This window comes from Mytilus galloprovincialis, chromosome 2, assembly GCF_965363235.1.
Source record: "Mytilus galloprovincialis chromosome 2, xbMytGall1.hap1.1, whole genome shotgun sequence".
NCBI lineage: Eukaryota > Metazoa > Mollusca > Bivalvia > Mytilida > Mytilidae > Mytilus > Mytilus galloprovincialis.
Window position 1 is genome coordinate 112,477,478 of NC_134839.1, and position 21,663 is coordinate 112,499,140.

The 21,663-nt window shown below is 31.4% G+C and overlaps 1 protein-coding gene across 3 annotated transcripts in view; it reads right to left on the reverse strand.

Annotated features, from left to right (window-relative positions):
- Window positions 1-311: 311 nt before the first annotated feature.
- The window catches only part of LOC143065410 (galanin receptor type 1-like), a 68,589-nt gene continuing 47,237 nt past the window's right edge, over window positions 312-21,663 (reverse strand). For 2 of the 3 annotated variants that reach the window (XM_076238963.1, XM_076238965.1), the window contains exons 2-4: window positions 7,001-7,136; window positions 2,404-2,618; window positions 312-1,667 (exon numbers count right to left, since the gene is read on the reverse strand). In XM_076238963.1, the coding sequence (XP_076095078.1) occupies window positions 1,200-1,667; window positions 2,404-2,618; window positions 7,001-7,136 (819 nt within the window). In that variant the 3' untranslated portion in view covers window positions 312-1,199. Of the gene's footprint in view, window positions 1,668-2,403; window positions 2,619-7,000; window positions 7,137-19,943; window positions 20,102-21,663 lie in introns of those variants that run through there. The other variant, XM_076238964.1, reaches the window with a different exon arrangement.

The following is a 21,663-nucleotide window of genomic DNA, read 5'->3' on the forward strand; positions in this document are numbered from 1 at the left end:
TGGAGAAGAATTTGAGCAAAAGCTGTGCCAAATTTCTAAAATTCCAACCATGCTAACAGTGATGTGTTTCTCTCAAATTTAACTTTCTTAAAATCCGTTTATTCTATTCATAACTTTTTTTTTGAAAATGTGGTATACTGGATTAAAACCAAGAAAAAAGTTAACATATTTGATTTTTTGAAATTATAGTAGAGTTATATGTACTCTACTATAATTTCAAAAAATCATTTGGCATTACATCGTGGCCACAAGTTAATTTTTTTTTCTGTTTAGTATTAAATTTATATTAAGATCAATTTTATTTGGCAATCGCCAATGGCAGTCAGCAGGGATAAAGAACATCATGTGGTTCGACCTGTTAGTCAAATGCGTTTTGTTTAAATATACTTTTTCACTTCTTTGGTCTTTTGGAAAATGTTGTTTGTGGTGTTTTTAGACCCTTCTACAACGACATTTGTTTTACATGCACACGTATAAAAATTGCGGTTTTTATCCAACGCAATCATAGGTTAGAACGTAGTTTTCAATTTAGACTCGTTTATATTTTTCGTTTGGGCTTGTATCATATTTTCCCTCCGGTTTATATGATCCGTTCATCCTATATTGACTCTTAAAATTCAAGAGTTTATCTAAAAATGAGGGTACTTTTTATATGGCCTTCAAAATACCGTTTCGATCCCTAACATCACTGAAGAGACATTTATTGTCGAAATCCGGATCTGGTGTACTAAAAAAATATTGACACCGTATGTTTGTGGCATAACATCGTGGCCACAAGTTAAATTTTTTTCCTGTTTAGTATTAAATTTATATTAAGATCCATTTTGTTACATCTTGTGATCAATTTTATTTGGCAATCGCCAATGGCAGTCAGCAGGGTTAAAGAACATCAGTTGTTCGACCTGTTAGTCAAATGCGTTTTGTTTAAATATACTTTTTCACTTTTTTGGTCTTTTGGAAAATGTTGTTTGTGCTGTTTTTAGACCCTTCTACAACGAAATTTGTTTTACATGCACACGTATACAAATTGCGGTTTTTATCCAACGCAATCATAGGTTTGAACTTAGTTTTCAATTTAGACTCGTATATATATTTATATATACATAAAACATTTGTAGTTTAAACACGTATCTTTTCCATCTTAAAACCGTCTTAATATCTTACTGAATGTGTGTAGCACCAATATTCTCTTATTTTTTTTAAAGCAAACTGGTTTCCTGTAATTTCTGTAGTTGAATGTGGTTACAGTTTTCCTCTACGTGGTCATTATCGTTGTCATCTGCTCCTGCTTGAATGGCTTGATCCACCATGTTGGTAATCCGGGTATGTTCCATTTCTTCAATAATATTTCGCATACAAGGGAACCAGTAACTGAGTGATGGGAATGTTTTCACGAACGATTTTTTAAAGCGGTCATTTAAAAACGCATATATGAATGGATTTACACAGGAATTTGCATATGATAATGTGTGTGCTAAGACTTTGATAATAAACATAGGTTCGGTTTTAGGGAATTCGGGATAAAGCTTGGTATAAATATTGATAACATGAATCGGAAACCAGAATGTAGCAAACAACAATATTATAATGGCTACCATACGCGTCATACGCTTCTTTCTTCTCGTTTGTGTTTCACTTGTAACTGCTGAGTTTATGGATCTTCCTGTCTGAAATAATAAACTTAGCGTAATTATAAAAAAATCGCTACCTGTATGTTTTAAACGGTTAATATTGCATGTGTATTGATATTCAACAGGAATAGTTGTCCTTGGTAATTAAAGTCAGATATACGGATCCCATGTGATTTAGGTAATGGTCATTTACAACACTTTTCATTTGAGTATGCTTTTACCCTTTTACAGCCATCAAATATTTTTTTTCAAAACTAAATAATCCCTAACCTCAATATATACTAAGGATATGCAATGATCATAATGCATATATTTGTTTTTAATATTCCATAAACATGCGCTCATCTAGACTGTTGAGGGACGGTATATAGGTTCAATCACCAGTCTGATAATAACAAATACTTTTTATAAAAGAGTAGAATTACGTTTCTTCGCTTAAAACGGGCTAAAGATCAGACTGGTTGTCTCCGACACAGAATATTGTTTTGGAGATGATGCCATTTCTAGGCAATCGCATGCTATCTTTCGAGTTACCATGTGAAAATACAACGTCGTAAATTGATCGACTGGAAAGCAGAGCTATGTTTTTCCTATCGTATTAATGTTTTTTTACTAGATATTGATGGAAGATTACAAGTTTATCCACAAATATAAAAGTATTCTCAAGACAAAATGTAGCTACGAAGAACAACATATAGAGCAGACACATATGTTCACTTGTAAAAGATACTCATCAGATAAAAGTGTTATTGTTTTGATTTACTGTACAAACCTTTCGTCTGTAGCCTTTCCATAAATTACGAAGAATCTGATAATAGCATATAACAATGATGGTTAATGGTAAGACGTAGTTAGTGCCTGTGACTGTTATGAGTATAACTTTCCCAAGCGTCTCGTCTGGCCATGCTTCCTGACAATATGTATTGTCTTCCTCGTCTGTCACGGTTTTATGGTATAGAGCAAACGGAACAGATATGAAAAAGGCAACTACAAATACAAATACTGAGTTTTACTATATGTCGTAATAAGGTACTTATTTATACTTTTGATGTAATTAATATGCTATTATTTTGTTGTTGTGGTAGTATAAAAAAACATTAAGAAGGGATATAGTTACGATACTGTTGTCAGGTCATTAAAGATTGCATATTTTGGCGTTAATATTGATTCACTTATAGGGTCATATTTGTTATGATGGTATGATACTAAACCCCTCAGGGGAGGATTGTGCCTGCTTTTCATATGATGAAGACATAATTTTTCAATCAGTTTAAATGAAGTCCGGAGCTGGCATGTCAGTTAACTGCTAGTAGTCTGATGTTATTTATGTATTATTGTCATTTTGTTTATTTTCTTTGGTTACATCTTCTGACATCAGACTCGACTTCTCTTGAACTGAAATTTAATGTGCGTTTTGTTATGCGTTTACTTTTCTGCATTGGCTAGAGGTATAGGGGGAGGGTTGAAATCTCACAAACATGTTAACCCCGCCGTATTTTTGCGCCTGTCCCAAGTTAGGAGCCTCTGGCCTTTGTTTGTCTTGTATTATGTTAACGTTTAGTTTCTTGTGTACAATTTGGAGTTTAGTATGGGGTTCATTATCACCACTGATCCAGTATATATTTGTTTAGGGGCCAGCTGAAGGACGCCTCCGGGTGCGAGAATTTCTCGTTGCATCGAAGACCTGTTGGTGACATTCTGCTGTTGTCTGCTCTATGGTCGGGTTGTTGTCTTTTTGGCACATTCCCAATTTCCATTCTCAATTTTATGTAAGCGAATTTTGTCATAGTTAAATAGCTATTTATTTTATATTTATAGATAAAGGCAACAGTAGTATACCGTTGTTCAAAACTCATAAATCCATGGACAAAAAACAAAATCGGGATAACAAACTAAAACCGAGGGAAACGCATTAAATATAAGAGGAGGACAACGACATAACACTAAAATGTAACACACATAGACAAAATCCCACGAGAATAACAAATATAACATATATATATAACATCAAAACCAAATACATGAATTTGGGATAGACAAGTACCGTGACACGTCTTATCGCAATGTGAATTTACACTCAAAAATAAAGAGAAAACAAACGACACAACGTTATAATGTAATACACACAGAAACGAACTATAATATAACAATGACCATATTTCTGACTTGGTACAGGGCATTTTTAAAGGAAAAAATGGTGGGTTGAACCTGGTTTTGTGGCATGCCAAACCTCGCACTTTTATGGCCATGTGAAATATAACATCAAAATGACAACACAGGACTACAATATAAATAAATTGGAGAACACAATTGACAAAGAATCACACGAACAACAGCCAACAAAAGGCAACAAGTTCAAAATTTTAATACGCCAGAAGTGTATTTTGTCCACACAAGACCTATGTGTGACGCACAGATACAAAAGTTTGAAAGCCGAAACGAGTACAAAGTTGAACAGCATCGAGGACCAAAAGATCAAAAAGGTTGTGCCAAAAACGGCAAGGGTTTTCTGTTAAGTTACCAGAAAATCCCTATAATTTAGAGTAATTTATACTTTTGCAAACAGTAAATTTAATAAAATGAATATTCAAAAAATGTACATGATAAAGCTGAAGTATTAACTAATTACAGGAAACAATTGAAATACATTTACATAACCAGACATTTGAAACACAAAGGTAGACACATCCGAATACGTTTAAACCTCTACGCCAAGTGACGTCCTATTTGAAACTGAAAAATGACGAAAAAATGACGTCATTTGAATTAGTAAAACAGAGCATCAAAAAATGAAAAATGACGTCACATAAGAATGAATAAGATAGAATTAGGATTAATTTAAGATTATATATTTGAACTAAATACTGATATTGCATTTAAATAACAAAGCACATTTTAATTCTTATTAATATAAAACTGAGGTAGCAATTAACTATATTATAAAACTATGTCAGGTTTGTTATGAATCTAACTTCAAACGTAAAATATCGTACTGATTACTTTGAACGAAATCAAATCTGATAAATGAAGGCGGTGATTAATTTTCTTTACCATAACACATAAATACAATAGAAAAGACGTCAACACATTTGACAAAATCCGATGAGAATTACAAATATAACAATAAACATTTAAACTAAATACATGAATTTGGGATGGATAAGTACCGTACCACGTCTTATAGTAATGCGAGTTCACACTCGGCAAAACAGTCACAATCGGGAATAAGTCACGTTTGGTAATTAAAAGATTAGACGACATTATGACAAAACACAATCTACCATGTGGTAAAAATGTCCTTAGCTAGTTTGGTCAACGAAACATCGTATGGATCCACCAAATCGTGATGGTGTCCATAAAATTTACGGAGTGTCAATTTTAATCTGTCCTCCTCATAACTTTGTTGGAGCAGTTTCTGCGTAAGGAGCACACTCCTGTATATGAAGTCCGTATAGTGTGAACAAGCACGAGAATAACGTATCAATTGTGATATGTAAACACCATACGAAGGGGCAGAGGGTATGTTACTGCTGAGAAATGGGAAATATATAGAACTTAATATTCATTTTCAATTGAAGTATAGACAAATATTCTGTCTGAAATATATATATCAACATAAATATTCAACATTAACAGTGCATATTTACTGCAAAAAGAAAAATCACAAAATACTGAACTTCGAAGAAAATACAAAACGGAAAGTCCATAATCAAATGTCAAAATCAAAAGCTCAAACACATCAAACTAATGGTACAAGATTTTTTTATGTAGAAAATGGTGGATAAACTTAGTTTTAAAGCTAGCGAAACCTTTTTAATTATAGGACAGTCGCATAAAATTCCATAATATTGACAACGATGTGTAAACAAAACATATAGGCACAATAGGTAAAAAATGTCATTATTAGGTACAGCAGTTAATATTTTGTTATAATCTTAAACACTAAAAACAGTTATCAAAGGTACCTGGCTTATAGTAAATGCATTATTTTTTTATTAGTTGTTAGTGACTTTGAACTTGCTGCCAGTAACTGCGAGTATTCTCAGATATGTACTTATTGTCTTTTTGCTTTATCAAAAATAGACTAATCTGTGTGTGTTACATTCTAATGTTGTGTTTCTGTTATGTCGTAGTTCTCCTCTTATATTTGATGTGTTTGTAACCCGGATTTGTTTTTTTCTCAATCGACTTATCAATTTCGAACGGCGGTATACTACTGTTGCCTTTATTATTCATCAGTGGCGCTCAGATCAAAATAGTCAATACGCCAAACAAATAGAAAGTTAAATTTAGTCCTGGTATCTATGATGAGTTTATTAAAGAGCATTGAGGACCTAAAATTCCAAAACAAATGTGTTAAATAAGACTAAGGTAATCTATGTCAGGGAATAGAAAATCCTAGGTATTCAGAATAATTCATACTTTTGCAAATAGTTAAACACAAAGAAACATGAAACAAAGAAACACAAAATTGCCATATAGAAAAGCGCATTAGCAAAAGTGAAAGACCAAAATACAAAAATTGTGAAAACTAACACAAGGACGGGATGTACAAGTACAGATTTAATGCCATATGTAACATACGAACAAGAAATATGACAGTCAGCAACTATCGACAATATATATATAGCATCAATTACACCATTCTATTCTTACAGATATACATGAATTGTGATCATAACCTTTTATTTCCCTGATCAAGCCCATGCAAAGAGATAGGGCGATGTTGGAATATCCTTCTAACTAAACTTACCTGACCATACACAGATATAGATAAAAAGTAAAATCACAAAAATACGAAACTCAGAGGAAAATCAAATCGGAAAGTTCCTTATCACATGGCAAAATCAAATGACAAAACACATCAAAAGCGAATAGACAAGAACTGCCATATTCCTGACTTGAAACAGGCATTTTCTTATGTAGAAAATGGTGGATTAAACCTGATTTTATAGCGCTAAACCTCTCACTTTGTACGACAGTCTCATCAAATTTCGTTATATTTACAATGATGCGTGAACTAAACAGACATAATTAATAAAATAGTCAAAATAGGGGTACAATAGTCATCATCGTGTTACAATTTTAAAAGGAAATACATTGCTTCGCGTGTCTGACGTCACAAATTTTATACGTCACATATTTTTGTCGTAAGAATTAATTTCAGAAATAGACTGACCGAGATTTCAAATAGTCCAAAAGTTCTATAGAATTTATAAGAATCCAAAAATGGTTCATTCCACTACGCGATTGAATAATTTTGACGTTTGTGGTTCAATGTATTTTCTAATTTATAATAGAAATATAACATAATTGTAAGTATTCTTACCTGCCCAGAAAAATATATATTTAATTTTAGTGAAACGTACCGGCCCATACAAAGATACATGTAATTGTAGATATCTTCCTGTTCCTCCAATTCATAGAACTTAATGGATGAACAATAGCATGATATCGGTCAATCGTCATTGCTGTTAGAGTAAAGGATGTTGCATGTAAGGTCACCTGTAAAAAAAATAGAGGCTATTTTGAAATGTATGATTTTACATTGAATAAAAAAGGGATGTGCATAGAGTAAAATAACAAAAATATCGAGCTCTATTTGGAACTATAACATGTCATATGTCAAGGAAAAGCCATTCACTATCTTGGGTACTTTTTACAACCAAAGAAAGTCACAGACAAAGCAGAATACCGGAACATTTGACGGGTGCCACATATGGAGCAGGATCCAATTACCCTTCCGGTGCACCTGAGATTACCTCCATTTTTTGTGGGGCTAGTGTTGCTGAGGCTTTTATATGATGTTGCAAATAAAAAGCTTCACTCAAATTTGCCAGCTATATATTAAACGGACAAAAAAGCTAAAGAAAACACTACAACATGAATAACATAGTTTTCTTCAACTTTTAATTAAAACATAAGTAGATGTGGTATGGTTTCATTTACCTTGGAGTGGGGTATTTTTGTTAATACTTTTTTATTAATCGAGAAAATATATTTATTACAAAATTTGCAGGAACAGTTTTGTTAAGATGCCATAAGGTTTATAAATTAGTTTGAAACAAACATTTCGATCGACTGTTGAGAGACAAAGGTATTTACATTGTAGCTAACAGCAAGTTATGATGTCGCTTCATATCTTTACTACATAAATGACAGTCAGTGTGATTAATAATATAAATTGAAAGTGCTTCGAGATCCGTTCATCTATAATTTTCCGTCATACTAATGTTTTGGTAGACCGATTTATTCTGTCTTCATACTGATAATAATTATTTGGCTACACTTCCAGCATAAATAAAGATGTGAAATTGAAAGTTACGTCATTAATGGTCCTTAACAAACAATTTATCTATTAATCTTCAGACATTTTTTATAATTGAATTATACATTCATTTTTATCATTTTGGAGAGATTTCAATCTAATGCAAAGTTGTAACGCTGACTAAGTTATAGTAATGTTTATTGTATTGTTAAGTTTTCCCGACAAATATCGTCACATCAGGACAATCATTGTTTATTACGCTTCATTACGGAGTGCCAATTATGGTATTCTGTTGCGTCTTATCAGTGCAACTGAACACTTATTTACTAGAGTTTTGACAAGTGTCTTCAAGTTTTATTAGATTCAAATTACTGAAAGCAATTAATTTCAAAATCTTAAATGTGATAACAGCTTCATACTCGATTAATTGAATACCTAAGGATAGACATTTTTGTGGTGACATAAGAACGTATAAAGATAATTTATATGCATAACAATTTTTTAACCCAAATTTATGTAATGCAAAATCAATCTATTGACACGACAAAACAAACCTTTTATTTGAATAAATCATTGACACATTAACGAAGTTAGAAATGTAAATCACAGGCAAATGATTTGACGATAAACCCGGGTCCTGGCTGTTATTAGTTGGACTAGGAGGCAGATGAAAAACTCAGGTATTGATAGTAGTTAGTATTGACTCTTGCCAGCAAAACCTCTGGACAAAACAATAAATCATAAAACTACTGTTTAAAACAGATCTAACGTTCGAAATTAAATCTCGAAGAATAACTCATCGGTGTCGAGACTTTTAAGCAATTTAAGCAAACGATGTGTATAAGAGACAGACTGTTCATCAGTATAACTACGAGTTACTTACTATTCATCCACATAGATTATTAAACTCAAATCGTGTATTGTTTGTTGACTAGTGTCTTTCTTCGCACTTTTAGTTATTGAAAGTTCACTTAATGGTGTGCACATCTAGTCAATTTGTATGTGTCACTGCTCTTTGGACACGGAAACTGAGAAAGCACTATGTTATTTTTTAATGAAAGAATATGCTATTATCGGGAAAATCAGACAGCAACTCATTGACAAAAAACTTGAGGCTTCTTATAGATCATTTTTCTATTAACCCTTGTGATCAATATAAACTGGGGGATGGAATACACTACCATTCATCACAGAACTTTTCAGTTGAGGAGAAAATATTTTAAGTATTATCTTTATTTTTCAGGTTCACAAAACATACATCAGTGATGTTCAAAGCAATAAAGTTAAATAGGTCAAATAAACTTCGATTTTTTTAACGTTTAAATTCCGAAAGGTATTGCCAAATACAGTTAAAAGAATCATTATTCTGATAGAAAATCAATTAGCTGTCAAACAATTCATTCTTTACTTCATTTTCACTAACCTCGTTTTAAAAACAAATCTTCGTATATGAATATATAGAAGAAACTTTTGTACTATACGTTATGCTACATTGTACATTTATGTAGACATTTTCGCTTATGTATACCATTATTCTATTCCTTTATTATTTCAATATTGTTATTCTTCCGAAAAACAATTACACTTCATCTTTTAAACGTGTAGAAACGTTTCTACGAGTAATTGAGCGTTACACACATTGATTCTAGAAGAATGAAACAAGTGTACAAGCACGTTGTAGGATATATGAAACACCAGGAGTTGATTACCTTTGCTGTAATAGATGATTGAATTTAGAGTCCTAAATGTTCTTTGACTTCGTAAATGTGTTGGCCTTTTTGATTTTTCAGGATTCGAGCGTCACTGATGGGTCTTTTATACACGAAACGCGGATCTAGCGTACACAATTTAAGTCTGGTATATATATATATATATATATATATATATATATGATTTATTTATACATATACTGTTAATGAATGCAATAACAATTGCTTACATTTTTCTATCATCGCTCATTACGATGTTCTTGGGCAGAAATCGGTGCTTTATTATTTATATGTTAATAATCTAATTGTATTCGATAATTCTTTATGCATTTAACATATGACTGTTGTCACACAAATAATAATGACAAAAAGCAAAGTGCAATCAGGTAAACACGAACTAACGTTTTATTGTGATAACTAGTTTATTTTTATTTCTCAATTGTGATCTCCTATTAACAACATTTAATGGAAAATTCTAGTTAGTTATCACATAGAAATTGTTTTTATTGTGGGCTGACCTTTTATCGGTATTTCATGTAGAACAAATTGCAGTATAAGATAATATTAGAGTTTCAGTATCTGTCAGACAGGCCATTGTATGTCTGTCATTCTTGCAATACATATGTTGGTAACCTTTAAGTGCAGTAATTGCTGGTATCAGATGGTAACCATAGCAAGAAATTATTAAATCGTTATTAAAAAGACATATATATGATGAAAGCAGGAAAAGTACAAATTACACCTAGTTTTTTGTATGCGTTCATACAAATAACACATATAGGACAACTTGAATGTATGCTTTCATACAAATACAATATATCCATATCGTCAATTGTATGTAAGCTAGCTCATATATTTCACTTTTGTTAGTTAATACTTCAGCTTTATCATGTACATCTTTTGAATATTCATTTTATTAAATTTACTGTTTTGCAAAAGTATAAATTACTCTAAATTATAGGGATTTTCTGGTAACTTAACAGAAAACCCTTGCCGTTTTTGGCACAACCTTTTTGATCTTTTGGTCCTCGATGCTGTTCAACTTTGTACTCGTTTCGGCTTTCAAACTTTTGTATCTGTGCGTCACACATAGGTCTTGTGTGGACAAAATACACTTCTGGCGTATTAAAATTTTGAACTTGTTGCCTCTTGTTGGCTGTTGTTCGTGTGATTCTTTGTCAATTGTGTTCTCCAATTTATTTATATTGTAGTCCTGTGTTGTCATTTTGATGTTATATTTCACATGGCCATAAAAGTGCGAGGTTTGGCATGCCACAAAACCAGGTTCAACCCACCATTTTTTCCTTTAAAAATGCCCTGTACCAAGTCAGGAATATGGTCATTGTTATATTATAGTTCGTTTCTGTGTGTATTACATTATAACGTTGTGTCGTTTGTTTTCTCTTATTTTTGAGTGTAAATTCACATTGCGATAAGACGTGTCACGGTACTTGTCTATCCCAAATTCATGTATTTGATTTTGATGTTATATATATATGTTATATTTGTTATTCTCGTGGGATTTTGTCTATGTGTGTTACATTTTAGTGTTATGTCGTTGTTCTCCTCTTATATTTAATGCGTTTCCCTCGGTTTTAGTTTGTTATCCCGATTTTGTTTTTTGTCCATGGATTTATGAGTTTTGAACAGCGGTATACTACTGTTGCCTTTATTTGGGTCTAATTGTAGCATATCTTTTGTTTCAAAATTCTAAAAAACAATTTGCATATCACTCATTTATTAAATTCTTTGTTTAAATAATGTCCTTATATCAGCAGTGTTTAGTCAATGTGGCATTACTTTGGGTAACGATTATCGTTTACACATAGTTTTTATCAACATCAACATTTGAGATATAAAAAAAAATGTGGTATGATTGCAAATGAGACAACTGTCCACAAGAGACCAACATGACACAGACATTAACAACTATAGGTCACCGTACGGCCTTCAACAATGCACAAAGCCCATACCGCATAGTCAGCTATAAAAGGCCCGATAAGACAATGAAAAAACAATTCAAACGAGAATACTTACGGCCTTATCAATATAAAAAATTATGAATAAAAAACAAATATGTTACACATAAAACAAACGACAACCACTGAATTACAGGCTCCTGACTTGGGACAGGCACATACTTAAAAAAAAGTGTCGGGGTTAAACATGTTAGCGGGATCCCAATCCTCCCCTAACCTGGGACAGTGGTATAATAGTACAAAATAAGAACGAACTATAAAAATCAGTTGAAAAGGCCTAACTCATCAGATGGACAAAAATTTGAGAGCCGTTTTTCATTCTTATGTCATCATTTTAAAGAATCAAAAGTCTCCGTTATATATTGATTATGTTAAAATGTAATACTATCATATGCTTTGAAAACAGTAGTCAAAGAGAGGCAGAAGATCCCAAAGGAATATTCAAGCAAAGGTTGAAATACAAAAAATGACAATGCCATTGCATAAACAGAGAAAAATGCAGACTAAGCAACATGAGCTAGGCTAAAATTTGGCAAAGATTTCAGGTGCTCATAAAGTGAAAACAGACTGCTTCACATGTGTATGTGGCAACCATTGCGACACTCGTATACAGACCCGGTGATAAGTCTTATTCGGTAGTGCACATACATTTGTGTAAAACATGCTCCCCAACAGTTAACCAAATCATGATGTCTTTTGTAAAATATTCGAACGTATGATTGCAGCTTCACTACTGAAAAACTCATGGTATAACAGCTTCCTTGTATGCAACCCTCTTCCAAGAAAATCATAATAAGAAAGACAAACCCTAGATAATTGTATCGAAATATATCAACTCCGTATACAGGCCCTACTGGAATGTTGCTAAATAAAAAGAAAAAGTTCACAGTTGGCAATTGGCAAAAATGTCTTTTATCGAAAAGTTTTGTTCTCAACCGACTTTTTCTAGCAATTCTAAATGTGATTCAACATATGAGGCCGACTTATCTGCATCTAATGTTTTATTTATTTCATTTATTCCAGGTTGCATTCGTCATATTATTAGTTTGAATCATGTTTTAAAGTTAAATTACCTATATAACATACACATAATGAAGAATGCTAGCTTCCTTTTATTCTTCCAAAGATACTCTTGTATGAAGATTCAATTAGGTATAAGGACCAGTCGGCAGAAAGATGATAATTGAAAATGTCGATTGGTTTTTGAAAATACGTCCTCCAAAAGTTACGTAGATGTTGTCAATCAAGAAATTAGACATTTACATAATGAAAGATGCAGAGAAAAGTTTGTATGAATTATAGTATTTATAACAATGTATTCCTACTAAAGAAAGGGTTATTGTATCTTCATTGGCCGTTTAATGTGTGCTGTAATATCCTATTGTTATGAAGAATAGACTTTACGTCGAAAAATAGCTTATGTTATGTAAGTATTTACAGTCTATTAATATGTTGTGTACATAAAGTCGTCTCCGTCTGGTATAACGAGTGACACGATATAAGTTGAATGGTAAAACACTGGGAATAGGTTGACCGATACTATACGTTTTTTTTTCTACAAATCACTCGTGACATGTTTTTTTCTAACTAAGAACGTTTGCTACCACAATAGTCGTCTAATCTGTCTATTAACCGATTTCTCCGTTAACCATTTGTGACATCTTGACTGAGTGAGGAATCGAATACCGGGTGATGCATGCATAGCTTTATATCGTGATTTGTCTTCTTAAACGACTTATTAGTTTTGACCATCGACACTTTACTGTTGTCGTATGGTAACATCATAGCCTCAGTTTATAACAATTTAATTTTTAGCTGATTCTGAGACGACGTCAATGCAAGCATGGGTAAGTGCATGATTTGTCATTTGTGAAATAGACAGGAAAACAGTAAAAAACATCAACAACTAAACAAAAGAAAACAATCAGACCTTACAAAAATGACTAGCATACGTTTAGTATATAAGGGAATGTTGATAATCAAGTACATACAATCACCCTTTCTCAAACCAACTAAAACCATTTCATATTTAAAGTCGAACTTGTTACTGCTGTAGAAAGGACAGACGTATTTCAAAATAAAATAGTTATTGTTTGTTTGCTTTTTGGCCTTATATGTTTGTCCCATATATTTTATTAACTGTTCATTTGCATTCAGATATCACAGATCAAATTTATTCGTTTATAGTGTATTAATGGACGTTTTTTGATTGAGTTAAGCCTGCCAATTGATATTTTATCGTGTGTTTTGCTATGTTGTGATGTTGTGCTATTGTTTCAGAAAATGGGAGAAGGTTTGGATCCATTAAAACGTTTAATCCCGCTGCAAGTGTTTGCACCTGTCCTAAGTCAGGAATCTGATGTCGTTTGTTTATGTAATTTATACGTGTTTCTCGTTTCTCTATTTTTTTAAATTTTTTATTTTATATAGATTAGACCTTTGGTTTTCTCGTTTGAATGGTTTTACACTAGTAATTTTGGGGCCCTTTATAGCTTCTTGTTCGGTGTGAGCCAAGGCTCCGTGTAGAAGGCCGTACATTGACCTATAATGGTTTGCTTTTTTTTAAATTGTTATTTGGATGGAGAGTTGTCTCATTGGCACTCACACCACACCTTCCTATATCTATATTCAATCAATAGAATCATAAAGAAGAATATACAGTATGAATATATTAATCAAAAGGGAACAGTAACATCATATTGGAATACCATTAAAACTGCATACAACTTGTTCTAAAATACAAACTTTCTTATTATCAGAAAAACCAGTTTGTTTAATCATTAATTATTTCAATTTAACTATTGTTTAAAACATTACTTGGAGGTAATTAGTATTAGTTTATAACGACAATTAACGTTCAAATAGTAATATCTCTCTTGTCATTCAGTTATTTGAATTTATGATAATGAGTCCCTCTAGTTTCTAAAGCGAGAGCATAGTCCACCAGTCATTAAAGCTTAAGTTGCAGATTTATCGGTTACAAGTGTGATTTTCGTTATCTTTTATTTTGTCAAAAGAATAAATAACTCAGGATGGCATTCAATTATTGAAGTTCAAGAAGTTCAAGAAGTTAAAGAATTTGATTTGTTTTACGAATATAGTTATCCAAGGTAACAGGATTATAATTTAGTACGCCAGACGCGCGTTTCGTCTACAAAAGACTCATCAGTGACGCTCATATCAAAATATAGTTGAATCAGTACACCAAACCCCATAAAAAATATAATATCAAAAGTTTTATTAGTAATGTAACTAGCATTTAAACATAACGAAGATAAATAACCATTCATACAAGACGATTTGATCTCTTTTGTTAATGAATCATCTCAAATTCCAACCACACACATACCCATACACCAATATGACATCAAAGATCTGATAAAAAAAGAAGTACCATTAAGGATAGAATTAACATATTTTAGAAAAGCATCAGTATCTTAAACTGATAACCTGTTGCTTATAATATTGGCGTTTTCATAAATCAGGCAATTAGTTCTACATTGGATGAAATAAAAAAATTACTGTCATGTAATAAATACTGAAATAAATATTATAAGTGAATGTAATGTACTTCGCAGCTTTCCGAAAGTTAGATGTAAATTATGTAATAAACGTTCTGATTTATTGTGGAAAGAGTTTTAATATTTAAATGAATGATATAGTTAGTGTCGCCTACAGAAATAAAATATTGTTTTAAAAACATTATGGGGGAAAGTTTTAGAGAAATCCCCATTTTAAGTTAGGAAATTCATGATTGTTGTAGCTTTTTAATACACTTAAGACATTTATAGACATATATCATAGTTGTTCATTGCCTATATAACAAGAAGAAGTATAAATCTAATATGTATCATTTTATATTCAGATGCAGTTCAAAAATTTCTTATTTTATAAAAAAAATCCGATATAGCGTCAAATAAGATAAACCTTGACATTTTAAGATGAAATAGTATTGATTTGAATTTAAAAAATATATATTTAAAAAGTGTTGCACATGTAGTAAAGACATGAGGTGCTAATGTCTTAGAGTACAACTTTCCTCATAACTAGAAGTCAGTACGAAAATGTAATTTTAACAGGCTCCTGACACAGCATGAGCAACCATCTAACTCTCTACGGGTTTTTATTCTTTTTTTTTTTAAATCGCATTATGTATCAGTAATGTTAAATATTGACCTTGGATATATTGTAGTTTATTTTATTTAAACGTTTCAGATCGAATAGATTTCAATTAAATATAAAATTATTAGTTTTACCTGATATATTATTACGTTTGTTAGTCTAAAGTCACAAAATGAAAATCCCAAAAGCAAATGGCAAAATCAAAAGCTCAAACACTTAAAACGAATATATACCAACTACTGTGGATTCATTTATTTTCGTGGGTATCAATTTTCGTGGATAGAGAAAAAAAGACGTTTCGTGGTATACGTAAATTCGTGGATCGCTGATTACAACAAAAAAAATTAGATACGTAATTCGTGGATTTCCTTTTGATTTAGGAGATCATATAACATCCTTGGTTCGATCAATAATAAAAGAAAACAAAAATGAAGGAATTCATTGAAAAAGTTTTGAATTGTCAAAATCCTCGCTTTATTGGTCATTCTAGGTTAAAGTGTTCATTGATAACTTTGATTACAATAATGGGCAGAGACAACTAATTATTTGTTTGTTCTACAATTTATAAATTCTTGTCTGAATTCTATAAGGCATTCAAAACTTTATGATTGAAAGCTAATTTCCCTAATCACGATATAATAAACAGTGATATAAGTATAAGGTGTGAAAATAAATGTTCCTGTCATAAACAATATTACCTACGGGCAATATCCCCGTACTTAATCCTATTGATTTTTAATCACTGGTAAACCAAACTATGACACGGTAATTAACAACTTGCAGTTATTTTCCATGAACAGTTTTAATCAATTTTAAAAAGTAAATTATCACTGATATTCGATATTTTTATTATAGATTTAACCAAAATGCTTGTATCTTCTTTAAATAAAAATCACGTGTTATGTTACAATGTTTATCGCTAGTCAACACTATACTAGAACTGCATAACATAACCGGAAATAAACATCCAACTCCATACACATTTCTCGGGATTATTCTTCGTTGAATTCTTAAATTCGTGGTTTGCTGTGACCCACGAAACCCACGAAAATTGGTATACCACGAATAAAAATGAATCCACAGTATGAAATTCCTGTCTTGGGGTAAGCATTTTCCTATTTAGATAATGGTAGATTGAACTGGTTTTATAGTGAGATAAACCTCTCACTTGTATGACAGTCGCATCAAATTCCTTTATACTATGTCTACGTTCAAAATGCTATATATTACTGCTCAAAGAGATCATTTTTCTAAACCATTATTTATAACGGGTATACAATGTACATTTAGCTTTCGTATAGTAAAGGTATGCGTTTCTGCGTTTATCTGTACTTTTACTGATTTTTTCCTATTCTTGAGTGACATTTTGACAAGATGTGAAAACGCATGTCAGATGATGCATGCAAAAAAGCCTCTTATCCTGAAGATACATCTAGTCGCGCTCTCGTTTTCCTGATAAGACATCAGAAGTTGTGGTACGAGTGCCAATGAGACAACTCTCTATCCAAGTCACAATTTATAAAAAAAAATCATTATAGGTCAAAGTATGGTCTTGAACACGGCGCCTTGACTCACACAGAACAGCAAGCTATAAAGGGAACCAAAAATGACTAATGTAAAACCATTCAAACGGGGAAAACAACGGTCTAATCTATATAAAAAACAAGAATCGAGAAACAGTTATGAACCAAATCAACAACTATGTTTTTACTTTTTACCTTTATTTGTCTCTTCCTGATCGATAATTATAGTTTATAGATTAATTGCTTATAGTCATACGTCATGTATTACTTTCTCAAATGTTACTATATGGATATATGTATCTTATCATTTTCTTATTGATAAATTTCAAAAGACTATTGCAAATCTATATTATGTGATGATTTTTTTTCAATTGATAGTCGTATAAAATTAGTATCGAGTTGAAATCAATGTGCAATTATATGCATTAGAACCTGCGTGTTATCGTGATAACTAGAATAATTTGGTTTCTCAATTATAGACTATTAATTACGATACTTGATACAGAAATCTTGTTTGTTATAGATTTAATGCATATGAATGACAAAAACTTTTAAGTTATACACTTAATAATTATTTATATATCTACACTGCCTGTTATTTAATACAGTGAATGCCTGCTCATCCGGCTATGCCTACGGTCGGAAACAATGAAGGTCTTTTTGTTGGCGTGTACAAGCATCTTGCTCATATTGTAAGAGAAATTATAGTTTTTCTACAAAACAATAAAATGACAAAAATACCGAACTCCAAGAAAAATTCAAACCGGAAATCTCTTATCAATGGCAAAATCAAAAGATCAAACAGATCAAACGAATGGTAAACAACTGTCAAATCCCTGACTTGATTTAGTCATATGCACTAAGCACAATAATAACAGTGTATCCATATAAAAAGGACAAAATGGGGTATGAATGCCAATGAAACAACTTTTCACCAGAGTAGAAATGAAGTCGTAGTAACAAAATATAGACAACCGTACAGCCTTCGACAATGGAAAACAAATACCGTATAGTCAGTTACAAAGGGTAATACATGTAAGAAAACCAGACAAACAATAGTACACAAAACACAACATAGAAAATTAAAGACTGATCAACACACACCCTACCCTAGTTGTGATTATGATTGATGATGGTATACATTTTTTGTAAATCTTATTTTAGGTCGACTGATATGTATCTTTTTCATTTTCTGTATAGCAAGAAGTGCATTTTTCTTTATCGTAAACTACGTACAAAAAATACCAACATTTTTTATTGATACGTTATTTTCACATATTACCATTACCTTCATCAGACGTCTGGCATGCTGGGAAATAATAAATATGGACATATGCCTCTGAAGTCAATAACTATTATTTATTCAAAACATGTTGCGTTTAATCCAACTGTATTTTCTTATTTACATGCATTCATCTTCACCAAAATGAATAAATTATATTAGTAAAACGAATTAATGTCAATAAAGATACTGCCGATTTCGTTAACAAGATTTCAATTGCATGTGTCGCCTACACCCTGATTTACAGCAATGCTTGAAGTGAAGTCAAAGATGGTAAGTGACTTTAAATAAATGCATTTCAATGCCAAATAAATTGTTCCATTAAACAATTTACCATATTATGTAACATAAAATTGCGTAATATGTGCTTTCGTATACGTATATAAAAGTAATAATTATAATTACGAATTATTGTAACCTCAAATTTCTTCATTTTATAACTCTCAATAACTTCGGTGTTGACATGAATATCAATAATGTGGTCATTTGTATGAATTTCCTGTTTACAAAACTTTGAATTTTTCGAAAAAAGCTAAGGATTTTCTTATTCCAGGCATAGATTACCTTAGACCTATTTGGCACAACTTTTGGAATTTTGGATCCTCAATGCTCTTCAACTTTGTACTTGTTTGGCTTTATAAATATTTTGATATGAGCGTCACTGATGAGTCTTATGTAGACGAAACGCGCGTCTGGCTTACTAAATTATAATCATGGTACCTTTGATAACTAATTAAATAGTCTAAACAGAAATAAATATATTTGATGGACAACTATGTCAAAGACGCAATACCATTGATGTGAAACAAATTAAAACCAATGCATTATTTGTATATTAAAACCTAGCCTTTGCTAAAAAAAAAAACTCAAATTTAAGTACAAACAAATAGATGAAGTGGTTTTTAGTTTTTTGAGAACCTAGTCTTTTATAAAAGTGATAAAAAGATTGATTGGATTTATTTTCAAGACATCCTTGTTCTAGAAGTAAATATATCTTCATTGTCAATCAGTCTAATTTTGTTTAACAAGCGGCAGCAAATTTTCTGATTGAGTGTCATTTTATAAAGCAACTTCACAGTGCATATCTTCAAATTAAGTTTAACGAAGTGAATAGATGTATAATTGTGGGAATATTGACACCGTAAAACTGATTTGTGTTGTAATTGACTTGAATGGTAGTGATAAAAAATACATCAGCATCAATCACGAAGGAAGTAAATTACAGGATTAAAAGACAGTGATGCCTTTATGATAAATTGTCACTACAGTGTTGGATAACTGGTTTGAACAAGAAAGACAAATGAATGGACAAGATTATATGAACATAACTACTTTCCTTTCAAAACTAAGTAAAGTTCAATACATGAACGATTTCTTTTTTTCATTTTAACTCTCCTCGAAGAAGGTGCGTTACATCTAAAATACTTACTATGCAATCTTTGGTCATTCAAAATCTTAAAAAATGAAAATACTAATGTGTCAATGACATTTTGCACCACCACCAGAAAATATCTAATGAATAAGGGCAGAATTTTACTTTAAACTTCCCATTTACATCATTATTCCACACACAATACACAATAAATCCACACACAATACACAATAAATCCACACATTCTTTACACAATAAATCCACACATTCTTTACACAATAAATTATATCAAATACTCAATCACGATTTCCATTTCGGTTTCAAATAGTGTAGTCCCTCATCAAAAGTTCAAACATAAAAAACGAATGGAAAACAACTGTCATATTCCAGATCTTGTACAGACATTTCCATAAACAAAACTCTCACGTGTATTACCGTCGCATATAGTTCATTTATATTAATAACAATGTGTCAGTAAAACCAAGAGACGTAATAAGAAAACATTTTGCACATTAGAGTTCAGCAATCAACATATAAAAACATAGAAAAAACATTATTAAACAACTTTGTGATAAGAAACCCAAATGTCATATATACATTAGCGAAAATGAAAGAAAGGAATACCAAACATGACCAAAGCACAATGACACAACGGCGGGATGCTACATAATTGACTAAACAGTAAAGTATAAAAATACACACAGACAAATCCAATGTAAAATAACAAACAAACAAAATATTACATGTATAGGGAAAATTGAAAACGGAAAGTCTCTTATCAAATATCATTATTATCCAAATTACATCTTATATGTTCTTGAACAATACCCTTGTAAGGTAGATGTACAAATGTAGTAACCAAAATTATTATCTGTAACTAAACTGTCGTATTTACTCACAGTAATGTGAAAGTGTTGTTTCAATGCCATACAAATCATTTTTTTTCTTTAATCTTTATGATATTTCGATCGATATGATCGCTTATTTTGCCATATTTTTCTTTTCTATCATTTTGTTGATATGACAAAATGAATATAAAAGTAAAAATGTGGCAAAATATGAGGTTCATGTATCATTACATAATAGCTGCAACCATTTAAACAGGATCTATTCAATATAACTAGTTTGAAAAAACAGTTCTTGAACATCATACCCAAAGTATGATATAATATATAAACAACCTGATAATATGTTAGTTTTTTTTCCTATTTGCATCTATATCCAACAACACGTTAGGTTGTATAAAAAATATCAAATATGTATTTGTACCATCTTGTATAAAATCAGAAAATAACAGTTATGTTTCACTAAATCCGTTGGTTGATTACGTTGGTCAGTATAATAACAAAAATACTGAACTCTGAGGAAAATTAAAAAAGGAAAGTCCCTAATCAATTGGCAAAATCAAAAGCTCAAACACGCGTATTAATCGGTTTTTATTGACTTTCATATTTTGAGTAAACCTTTGAGTTCCGTTTTTGCTGTTTTACTCTCATATAAAACATCTGCCACTTCGAAATATAACGATTTCTACATAGATATGTGGTATGAGTGCCAATAAGACAACTCTTCACCCAAATAACAATTTATAAATGTAAACCATTATAGGTCAATGTACGGCCTTCAATAGTTTCCTTTTTGATAATGGCTAGAATAAAAACCGAATCTTATGTTTTTAATGTAAACCTATTTTGGTCATACTATAGATTTTAAAAGGAATGTTAACCAATTATTCCATATACAATTTTCCCATTTAGAATATAATGAACTATTACAG